The 12,363-nt window shown below is 46.1% G+C and overlaps 1 protein-coding gene across 9 annotated transcripts in view; it reads left to right on the top strand.

Annotated features, from left to right (window-relative positions):
* cacna1c.L (calcium channel, voltage-dependent, L type, alpha 1C subunit L homeolog) overlaps positions 1-12,363 on the top strand; it is a 260,836-nt gene that overhangs the window by 143,757 nt on the left and 104,716 nt on the right. For all 9 annotated transcript variants that reach the window (XM_041585935.1, XM_041585933.1, XM_041585934.1 and 6 more), the window contains exons 4-5: positions 8,574-8,713; positions 9,495-9,634. In XM_041585935.1, the coding sequence (XP_041441869.1) occupies positions 8,574-8,713; positions 9,495-9,634 (280 nt within the window). The remainder of the gene's footprint in view (positions 1-8,573; positions 8,714-9,494; positions 9,635-12,363) is intronic.

Consider the following 12,363-nt stretch of genomic DNA (forward strand, 5'->3'; position numbering starts at 1 on the left):
GCAGAAAGGGTAGTGCGGGATTGGGATGTCGGAGAACAGGAGCGGACGTGAAGGCCTCTTTCAAGGGACTGAAAGGCTTCTAAGGCAGATGGAGGCCACAGGCTTGGTTTACCCCCTTTCCGGATGAGGGCCAGGATAGGTGCAATGCGGGAGAGAACCCCCGGATGAACTGTCGATAATAATTAGCAAATCCGATGAATCTCTGGATTGCCTTGGTACTCAGTGGGAGAGGCCACTCCTGGATGGCCGACACTTTCACGGGGTCCATCTCAAATCCCTCTGGAGAGATAATGTACCCTAGAAAGGGGATCTTGGATACCTCGAAGACACACTTCTCCAACTTGGCGAAGAGAGAGTTCTTCCTCAGACGAGAGAGTACCTCCTTCACCTGGGAGCGATGACTTTCAAGGTCCTTGGAGAAGATCAGGATGTCGTCCAAGTATACGACTACGAACCTTCCTAGGAGATCTCGGAACACATCATTAACAAACTCCTGGAAGACGGCAGGAGCATTGCATTAGGCCGAAGGGCATGACAAGATATTCATAGTGCCCATTCCCGAGTGTTGAAATGCCGTCTTCCATTCGTCACCCTCCCGGATGCGAATGAGGTTGTTAGGCCCCCCGGAGATCCAACTTGGAGAAATCTTTGCTCCTTTCAGCTGGTCAAAGAGCTCGGCAATCAGGGGCAGGGGGTACCTGTTTTTCACGGTGATCTTATTCAGGCCCCGATAGTCTATACAAGGCGAAGGCCTCCGTCCTTCTTCTCCACGAAGAAGAACCCAGCCCCTGCAGGAGAGGTAGAAGGGCGGATAAACCCCCGCTGGAGATTTTCTTGGATGTACTCCTTCATAGCGGTAGTCTCTGCAGGAGAGAGGAGGGTAGGTGCGCCCTCTGGGGGGCATAGCTCCTGGCAGGAGTTCAACCGGACAGTCGTAGGAGCGATGTGGGGGAAGGAACTCTGCAGACTTTTTACAAAACACATCGGAAAATCCCTTGTAAGTGGAGGGCAAAGTCTTTAATTCCGCAGAGGAGACATTCACCTTCTCGAGGGGTTTTGGCGGAAGGCAATGTTGCAGGCAAAATAAACTCCACGAGAGATCTGCCCAGTGGACCAGTCTATGGTGGGGTTATGCAGACGTAACCACGGAAGACCCAATATTACTGGAGTAGAAGGACAGGGGATGATGAAGAATGAAAGTTTTCTTGATGCAGCGCCCCAACTTGTACAGATAGTTCCGCCGTGAACTTTGTGACGAATTCAAACTCCAGGGGTTTGTCATCTATGGCGGTAATTCGCAGGGGTGAAGACAATGGAAGCAGGGGAATCTTCATGCGTTCGGCAAAAAAGGCATCCATGAAATTGCCATCCGCTCCGGAGTCGAGGAAGGCCCTTTCGAAGATAGACTTACTTGCCAGGTGAATCTGCAAAGGAAGGAGAAGTCTGCGTGAATTTTCTTGATACTTCTCCTGAGGACCTCGAGTGATGCCCCCTACATGAGAAACCTGAGACATACCTCGGGGTACAAAACTCTTGGCTTTGGCAGGACAGGCGTTGGCAAAATGGGAATGCCCCACCACAGTATAAACAGAGACCTGCCATACGTCTTCGGAGTCTTTCCTGCTCGGGAGAGGCGAGTCTTTTCCTACTTGCATAGGTTCCTCCAAGGGAGACGTCGACACATGAGTCACAGGAAGCGGGTGTTTGCAGAATCGGGCCTTTGAAAAGCCGAGGGGCCAACATGGGGAGAAATCGTCTGCTGCGCTCTCTCTCCACCTGGTGCTCTCTGAGACGAGTGTCCACCTTAATGGATAGAGCGATCAGCCCTTCCAGGGGTGTCAGGAGTCTCTCTGGAGACGAGATCATCTTTGATGCGGATGGATAGGCCTTGGTAGTATACGGCCTTGTAAGCGTCACCACCAGGAAGTCTCCGCCATCAGTGTTCGGAAGTCTATAGCGTATTCATTGACACTGCGGCTTCCCTGCCGGAGCTGCAAGAGACGGGCAGGGGCGTTCGTGACCCGCCTGGAGCATCAAGACTATGCGGAAAAGCTTGGAGAAAGTCTTTACATATAAGTCACCGGGGAATTCTTCTCCCAAAGAGACGTTGCCCACTCCAGTGGCTTGCCTTCCATCGAGACATCACATACCCCCACCTTGGAACGTTCACTTGGGAACTGTGTGGGTTGGAACTCAAATTGAATTTGGCACTGTGTGGCAAATCCCTGCAGGCTTGTGATGCCCCACTAAAGTCGAAGGGGAGGTGGAATGCGAGGCTCACCTGTCGGGTAGCTTGCGTTCATAGAGGCTGCCGCCATGGGGGGATCTCCAGTAGGTGGAGCAGCGGAGGGCGCAGAAGGCACTCGAGCAAGCAGGACATCGAGTGCTTGCCCAATGCGAACCTGCTGGTTTTCGTAGTCCTCCATGCGGGATGCCAGTCCGCGGAGTGCTCGTCCGACATCAGGTGTGGCTTCCTCAGAAGGATCCATGGCCCAAGAATAATGTCAGGGAGCCGGGAGCTCCCTCAGGGAGGTTGTCAGGATCAAGGAGGAAGCCCTCTTGAGGGAACAAGGTCGGCGGTGTCCAAAGGGTTAAACGAAGAATAGTCAGGATCAGGCAAGAGTTCACAGGCAGGCAGAATTACAAACAAAGTCCAAAGTCCAGGCAAAGGGTCAAGAAACAGATCAGGAACAAGATTTGGCAATAAGGCACACAGGAAACCCAGGATACACTTTAGGGAAAGTATTCCTATTCTGGGGCGCCATTCTGGCGTCTAGTTGGCGCTTTTTATTTCAAATTTGGCGCCATTCTGACGTCATTGACGCTCTTGCGTCCGACGTCGACGCGCTGACGTCAATCGCGCCGGCGCCCGCTACCCACGTGGCGGCCATGGGCGCCGCCATTTTGGGAGCGACGCCGGCAAGGAGGGACGCGCTGCCCGGAGCTCCGGGCGGCGATCGTGACAGTAACATCCTCAGGTGGGTTCAGTGTTGTGCGAGCCGCTTGTGAGTCCTTCTACAGCTTGACAAGATCCATCATCTGAAAACCCTGGTAAGCCTGACAGGCAGGTGTCTACTCCTCTAGGGCAGGCAGCGTTATACCAAATATGTGGATCTTACTAAGTAACTAATAAACAGGCAGGCGTCTACTCCTCTAGGGCGGGCAGCATTATACCAAATGGGTGGATCTTACTTAGTAACTAATAAACAGGCAGGTGTCTACTCCTCTAGGGCAGGCAGCATTATACCAAATGGGTGGATCGTACTCAGTAACTAATAAACAGACAGGTGTCTACTCCTCTAGGGCAGGCAGCATTATACCAAATGGGTGGATCTTACTAAGTAACTAATAAACAGGCAGGTGTCTACTCCTCTAGGGCAGGCAGCGTTATACCAAATATGTGGATCTTACTAAGTAACTAATAAACAGGCAGGTGTCTACTCCTCTAGGGCGGGCAGCATTATACCAAATGGGTGGATCTTACTCAGTAATCAATATACAGGCAGGTGTCTACTCCTCTAGGGCGGGCAGCATTATACCAAATGGGTGGATCTTACTCAGCAACCAATATACAGGCAGGTGTTTACTTCTCTAGGGAGGGCAGCATTATACCAAATGGGTGGATCTTACTCAGCAACCAATATACATGCAGGTGTCTACTCCTCTAGGGCGGGCAGCATTATACCAAATGTGTGGATCTTACTCAGTAACCAATATACAAGCAGGCGTTTGCTACTCTAGGGCGGGCTGCATTATACTAAATGAGTGGATCTTAGTAACCAATGAACAAGCATGGGTGGATCTTGCTCAGTAACCAACATACAAGCCCGTGTCTGCTCTTCTAGGGCGGGCAGCATTATACCAAATGGGTGGATTTTACTTAGTAACCAATACACAAGCAGGTGTCTATGCCATACCTCCCAACTGTCCCGTTTTTCTCAGGACATTCCCAATTTGACAGCTCAACCCGCAGTACCGGGTTTGTTACTGAAATGTCCCGACTTTCTTTTTGATATCCTGCACTGAACAGCCAGAAAAAGATACAAAGTTTCTAACTTAATTGGCTTATGGCAGAAAGCCCAGAATAGATACTTAGATACTTTTGTAGCAATTTAAAATAAGAAAGTCTCTTGGGGAGAACTTAGACTTAAAGGGCAATTCACCTTCATTAGCAAAACTGTAATAACACAAAAACCAGAGAAATGTGTTCAAACTTTCATATCCTGCCAAATTTTGAAAACCGGACATGGAAATAAGGGAGTGTGGCTACACAAATGGGCGTGTGCAGACATTTTCACCACGTTACGTGCGGCAAATCTTTTTGTCCCTCCTTCTATTTCCAAAATGTTGGGAGGTATGGTCTACTCCTGTAGGGTTGTCAGCATTATACCAAATGGGTGGATCTTACTCAGTAACCAACATACAAGCAGGTGTCTACTCCTCTCCTTATTCAGGAGCCAACACAGAACAGTGAAGACATCCCAACCGTTTAAAAGGGGAACTAAAGGTTTTGATTTTCCCATCCTATTTTTTCTAATAAAAACATTTGCGATATGGCACTTTCATCATAATCATAAAAATCAATAAAATCTCTTCTAATTATTTGCTTTATTGCTTTTATTCCTTTCTGCTATGTGTGTGTGTGTTTGTTTTTTTTAAGGTCCGGTGTTGCTAGGGGGATAGCTGTAATGTTACTAAGAGGAGAGTTTGACATGAGGAAAAGCAAGAAGTGTAGAGATGCAACAGGGCTTTTTTTAGACACAGAGGCACTAAGAGGCAAGAAAATGTAAGTTTATTCCATGCCCTATTTAGCATGTTTGCAGGCTTGTGATTGGTTGAGCCTGTATGCATATTTAATAGGGAACAGTCAGCACCTTAAGAGAAGCAATCAGTATAGCACAAACTATTATATATATAGCTTGCATCTTAAATCCCTCTGTTATTTGCACTCATTACCGTATTTCTCATTGTTGCAGGGCGCTAGGCTTGCCACATCTGATTGTCTCACTGTATTAATAATCAATAATTCATGGGAAACTGTTATTTTAGAGTCAGGGGGGACAAAATACATCTTTTTCTTGGGAAACTTCTTGTAAAGTGTCTCTACCCATTACTCGGGGCTTGGTACATAGAACACTACTTGTTAATGCATTATTGACATACAACACAGATGGGAATTGTGTGTGAAATTAGAGCTATATAATAGATATCTGGGTGGAATGTTCATCTCTCCATCGTACTATAGATTCAGCTGTGTAACCATAGACCCTTGCCCTCCACCTCCCCCCCCCACAACACTGAGTGGGGTTTGGCAGCAACATGCACAGAATTTTTGGCATAATGGGTCAGGGATTACTAAATTAAATGATAAGTAAACCTTAAAAACCAGTGAATGTAAATGACCGTGATATTAAAAGAACTTTTTATATCTACATTCATTATTTATGTTTTATTAATTCCAAGATATTAAGGGATACATGTACTGTTAACATGAATGAATGTTGTTCAAACAGCGCCACCTGCTGGTCATTTTGTGTCCAGTCTGACCAGCAAGTAGTCAAGGAAGTTGTCAGCAGAAAACAAGAGGCTGCTCTGATGTTCTTCTGCTTAGCCATGGTAGTAGGGAAGATTAGAAATCTAAGCAGAGGTAAAGGAACCAAAACTATGGGTACAAGGGAATAGATGGCCTGAAGTTGTTGGACTGGGATTCTACTGAGTTTGGAACATTTAGGTTGACAAATAAGTAACGGGGAGGCCTCTTATTCCCTGCAATACGGACTATGAAAGGTCACCACGACTGCCTGCCATGAAGGTTTAGTTGCCCCCTCTGCTGTATCAACAAATATGTCAGCTCAGCTACATTAACCACTCACATGCTGGGTTGCTGTTAAGGCATGGCAGCAAGGTTATTTTTTATTATGATGTGTAGTAAAAGATAAATATTTTTTAAAGATGTTGTTTGCCTTTAAATTTTCCAAGACTATTTGGTCTTCATTTTTTTAAATGTTTTTTTTTTTTTATTATTTTGCTTGGAACTTTACCTGGTTACCTAGTGTCCAATTTACCCTAGCAACCAGGCAGTGGTATGAATGAGAGACTGGAATATGAATAGGAGAGGGGCTGAATAGAAAGATAAGGAATGAAAAGTAGTAATAACTTTGTAGCCTCACAGAACAATGGTTTATTGGCTGCTGGAGTTAGTGACCTATTTGAAAGCTGAAAAGAGTTACAGGGCCTTTTTTCACATTACCGGGGCCATGATAACTACACCGGCTTGCCCGGCGCCCAAGGAGTTAATAAATATCCTACGCTGCAATCTGCTAATTTCCTGAAGATGCGCTAATGAGATGCTGCTAATAGCCTTTATGAATAAATGATACAAACAACAGCTCTGCCGCGTCTGCTGTTTGTGACTTCATTGTGAGATTCGGTGCTGCGCACCCTTCCCAATTATATAGGGGTGTGACTTTCCTCTGCTACAAAAAAAAAGCATCATAGCGATGTAGGACCTGTCTTCTGCACCCTTCCCAGCACCCCAGACTGCTGATCAGCCAGGACCCCATAACTCATGGTCACCCCATCATCCAGTCATATTTATTGTTGCTTCATTATTTATCACTCAGTGATAAATATTTAAAGGCCAAGTGTGGAGGAAAGAGACAAAAACAATGTATATGTGTATGATAAATTTCTGCCGGAGCTTACAGATGGCAGATAGCATGGCAAATACTGTGGCTGCACAAGCTAAAGAGAATGTGGCTTAGCACTACTATAATAAACAGTCAAGGCTCCTTATTCCATATTCTGGCTTCTAGTCTCAGGGTCTAGGGCATACCCAATGCAGCCATCTTTCTGTCCCAGCATTCAGTTATTTAGTGCTTTAACCTTTGGGGAAGAAGGCCGGCATTAGAAGGCTGCAGTGTACTTTCCTTGCTGCATTCCTGCTCCTATATTATAGATTTCTGGCTGCTTTTATCGCACTGTGTTTGCCGCAGTATTCTATTCCCTTTCCTTGTGCCTTCAGAAGAAATGTATGGATCTGTGACCTTATGGGAATAAATTATATAGGTAGGAGGAAGCCACAGGTTTACAGTAGCAATGCCAGTTGGAGTTGAGTGCAGCTAAGCAAAACATTGTATTGACTGTGTGTTATCTGCATCGACTGCAAGGACCTGCTGTTGTTATAAACCATCTATTTTGCTCCACCTAAATATTTATTGGACCCCTGGTCATGGAGACCGGTTGCTTTTAGGAAACTATTTCTGGACTATAGCTCCCTATTAACTGTAATCCTTAAAAAAGGGTGGAGAATGCGGACAAGTGCAGAGCTTCAGAGGTTTATGACCACACAACATGGTTGGTCACAAACCATCCATGTTACTCCACCTAAATGTTCATTGGACCCCGGGTCATGAAGACCTTATAGGAACCTATTTCTGGACTATACAGTAGCTCCAAGCAAACTGTAACCCTTTAAAAAAAATGGTGGAGAATGAGGACAGGTGCATTGCAGAGCTTCAGAGGTTTATGACCAAGCAATATAGTTGGTCATAAACCATCCATATTACTCCACCTAAATGTGTATTAGATCCCATGGCCATGGAGACCTATTGCTTTTAGGAACCTATTTCTGGACTATAGCTCCAAGCAAACCGTAAACCTTAGAAAATGGTGGAGAATGCGGATAGATGCAACGCAGAGCTTAAGGGGTTTCTGACCAAGCAACATGGTTGGTCAAAAACCATCCATGTTTCTCCAATTAAATGTTTATTAGACCCCTGGCTACAGAGACCTGTTGCTTTTAGGAACCTATTTCTGGACTGTAGCTCACAAGCAAACCATAACCCCTAGAAAATGGTGGAGAATGCGGACAGATGCAATGCAGAGCTTCAGGGGTTTATGACCAAGCAACATGGATGGTCATAATAAACCATCCATGTTGCTCCAACAATATGTTTAATGGGGACCTGTTGCTTTTAGGAATCTGTTGCTGGACTATAGCTCACAAACAAACAATAACCCTTAAAAAATGGTGGAGACTGCAGAAAATTTTTAGCAGAGTAAGGTTTATATTCCGTTCAATGTAGCCCTTCCAGCATGGTGTGGCCAAATAATAACCCCAGTACTATATGAAATAATATGGCATATCATCATTTGGTTTAATGAGATATGAGAGATCTTGGCTAGACTAATTAGAATGTCATTTTAAAGCTACATATCATATATTCTACAGTGCATATCTGAATATACTGAAACATTGACTTATATCTTTCGTAATATTATGACACCGGCTTGAATAATGAAATGTAATATTCTATAATTGCCATTATTGTAATTAGTTCCTCCGCTTGCCACGTATGTAACATACTCCTGACAAAGAACCCTGTGGAGGTTCAAAACATTGAGCCTAATAAAGATTATATCCGTTTCAACTGAAAAAAAAATCCTGTGAGTGCCGTAATTTCTACATACATATATTTTCTTATGAGCACCCGGGTGTAAGCATTGTTAACGGTGTGCACAATCAAGCTTCGTATATATATTAAAATACTTTATTTTTCTCTTTTTCATAGGAACGGGTAGAATATCTCTTCCTCATCATTTTCACAGTGGAAGCCTTCCTAAAAGTCATCGCATATGGGCTTCTGTTCCACCCCAACGCTTACCTCCGAAACGGCTGGAATCTGCTGGATTTCATAATTGTAGTAGTAGGGTGAGTAACCGGTGCCGGAAAGATCCTAATGCTGGTATTAATGGGAATTGGTGATGGAAGGGAAATTATTTGGATAAATGGGTTTGTAAAAGAGAGGAGGAGCCTTAAAGGGCATGTAGTTCTCCCTTACCAGTGGCCCATTTGCACTCCATGGGGCGGGGTTGTGATGTCATGGGAAGGGTGGTAGCATCATAGGAGTTGGACTCCAAATCTGTGATTCGTTAGCTGCTGTGTCTAGGGGAGTCCTGCCCAGTTTTCCTAATTTGGAAAAAGGGGAAGGCTGTTTGGCCAGCCTTTCTGAAATCTTGGCTGTCAAAGCAGGCAGGTGGCCACCCTGGCCTCATTTGAGGGTTTATGTCTTATCCGCCATGCTCTGAATCCATTCTTGCATGCATCCCATAATCCTTTGCAGATAGCAGCTAAGGTTGCCACCTTTCCCCCAAAGAACTGGGGGAGGCGGGGCATGATGAAGTGGAGGGCGCAGCAGTGACTTGGCAGGGCAGGACCATGATGTCTTGGGGATGAAACTGTGACATTCGGGGTGGGGCAATGATGTGGCGACCGGCGATTGGCCAATCACCACATCAATCCCAGGAAATCCTGCCCAATTTTCCTAATTGGAAAACCAGGCTGTCAGTTTTGACCCAAAAAACCCTTCAAAAATCCAGGCTGTCAAGGTCAAAACCGGACAGGTGGCAACCCTAAAAAAAACAACACCTGCCCACCTGGTGAGATACAGTAGGACCCTAATGTTTCCCCTTCACCTTTTTTCTTCTTTCAGGCTTTTTAGTGCTATTTTAGAGCAGGCCACAAAGGCAGATGGGGGCAGCGCCATTGGAGGGAAAGGAGCCGGATTTGACGTGAAAGCTCTTCGGGCGTTCCGTGTCTTGAGACCCCTAAGGCTGGTGTCTGGAGTCCCCAGTAAGTAAATGGTCATAATTAGGGCAGCGGTGTCCAACTTATTACATATAGCAGGCCAGTTATTTCTCATATATGAAGGATTTCATTAAAATGATGATGTCTTCCGAAGTCTTTGAGAAGACTAGGCCTACTCCACTGGCCTCCAGTTGGACAGCCCTGATCTAGGGAATAGACTGCAGACATTCTGATGGTAGGTCAGTGACATTTAAATGATTGCAGCAGCCTCCCTGCCACTCCAGTCCCTGGCACACTCCCTGGCCACCGGTAGATAGAGAAGCGACTGCATTCCTGGCAGTGACTGTTTATTCCTGGCTTTGGGACTGGTGCTAATTAAGCTGTGCTTTCTTCCCGTGCCAGTCTTTCTTTTCTGGTGCCTAATGCTGCTGACAGCCTGTACATGGCAGTGTCATTTAAATATGAGCCGCAGCCAAACTCTCTTTTACTTCTTGAAATGTCTCTATCACCAGCAGCAACGGGACGTAATGTCTACGCTCCTCCAGACACAGCTACGTGTGGATGGCCGCCCCTGTCTCCGTTCCCGGAGGCCCTTAGCAACATGTGCTAAATTGGCTATAAACAGTCAGCCACATAACACTCAATCTGATGTCTGCTCTATAATGTAATACATGTTAAATAGCTCAGTAAATGAAGGCCCTTACGATCAGAAGATGGAATGGGGCAAAAAGAGGCAAACACATTGTCAGGGTTTATAGGATGTTGGGTTAGATGAACAAGGCTACATATGTATATATAGAAACATTGGTGCAACAGTCACCCTGCTATAGTTCCAGAGGTACCCAGGGTACAAATAAGCACTCAACCCACATTTCCCCCTAACTGGCATTCAGGCTGGATCCCCTTAGCTCATAACAAGGTTACAGATATATAGAAACATTGGGGTAACAGTCACCCTGCTATAGTCCCAGGGGTACCAGGGTACAAATAAGCACTCACCCCAAATCTCCCCCTAACTGACCTTCAGACTGGGTCTCCATAGCTCATAACAAGGTTACAGATATATAGAAACATCGGGGTAACAGTCACCCTGCTATAGTTCCAGGGGTACCCAGGGTACAAATAAGCACTCACCCAAATCTCCCCCTAACTGGCCTTCAGACTGGGTCTCCATAGCTCATAACAAGGTTACTGTCAGGTTTGGGTGCTGATGAATGGAGCCTATATGCTGGATAACCCAGGTGATACACATTTACTGCAGGTTTAACAGCAAAAGCCATGTTATGATAAAGGAGTCTTTAATGGAGATGAATGAAATATTAAATAACAGTATAAACTGAAAGATACAACCTGGGTAAAGGCAAAGCAAAGTCCAATAAACAGGCGGAGAAGGTCTGGGCAGGCGGCAGGCAAGCAAGGTCCAAAGAGAAGGCAAGGTCAAAGGCAGGCAGCGTTCAAGCAGGGTCGAGATAACAGGCCGAAGGTCAAACCAGGGAATCCACAGAGAAAGGAATTAGGAACCAGGTGGGAACAGGAATCAGGAGTCGAGGCAGGGAACACAGGAACCAGGCAGGGGACACAGGAGTCAGGAGTCGCGGCAGGGAACACAGGAACCAGGCAGGGGACACAGGAGTCAGGAATCGCAAGTAAGGGGCTGGATCGGGCTCAGGAGCTCAGATAATCAAGCCAGGATCTTAGGGCAGGGACAGGCTTATAAAGGGTCATTAATTGGGAATGGAAGACACGTGGATAATGAGGCAGGGGACAAAATATATTTCAAGTCTGTCCAGAGCAGTGTCTAACATGAGGACAGAGATCTTCCAGTGGCTCACCCTGGTAATGCAGAACCTCCCAACAACAGGGACCAGGGTTCGATTCCTGGCTGTTCCTGACATTACCCCCACCCAAAGGATCGACCTCAGGGCGATCCCAGGGTCAGGTGGATACATGAGTTCAAAGAGAAAGTTACTTTTAGAAAACTCTTGAAATGATGCAGTAGCTAGATTGTCCAAGCAAGCATTCAAACGTCTCTGATTCATATCATCGTCCACAGTCAAAGCCAGATAATTTAAAGTGGGACTGAGAAACCAATGGGAAAACTGTATGGATATGGACAGGAAAACAAAGTAAAAAATGAATATTCTTAAATAGACTTGAAACCAGTGGCAATAAATGAATCCAAATAAACTAGGAGCCAAATCAGAAGAGGAGTTGCCAGGGTCAGGAGCCAAAGAGGAGTTGCCGGGGTCAGGAGCCAAAGAGGAGTTGCCGGGGTCAGGAGCCAAAGAGGAGTAGGGATGTCGCGGACTGTTCGCCGGCGAACTTGTTCGCGCGAACATCGGCTGTTCGCGCTCGCCGAATGTTCGCGAACGTCGCGCGACGTTCGCCATTTTGGGTTCGCCTTACCTGGCGCTTTTTTTTGACCTCTCACCCCAGACCAGCAGATACATGGCAGCCAATCAGGAAGCTCTCCCTCCTGGACCACCCCCACACCCCCTGGACCACTCCCCTTCCATATATAAACTGAAGCCCTGCAGCGTATTTTCATTCTGCCTGTGTGTGCTTGCAAGAGCTAGTGTAGGGAGAGAGCTGTTACTGATTTCACTGATTTCTTTGAGGGACAGTTGATAGTAAGTTTGCTGGCTAGTAATCTACTTGATACTGCTCTGTATTGGAGGGATAGAAGTCTGCAGGGATTTGAGGGACATTTTAGGGTAGCTTTGCTGGCTAGTAATCTACCTTCTACTGCAGTGCTCTGTATGTAGCTGCCTGCT

This window comes from Xenopus laevis, chromosome 3L (assembly GCF_017654675.1).
Source record: "Xenopus laevis strain J_2021 chromosome 3L, Xenopus_laevis_v10.1, whole genome shotgun sequence".
NCBI lineage: Eukaryota > Metazoa > Chordata > Amphibia > Anura > Pipidae > Xenopus > Xenopus laevis.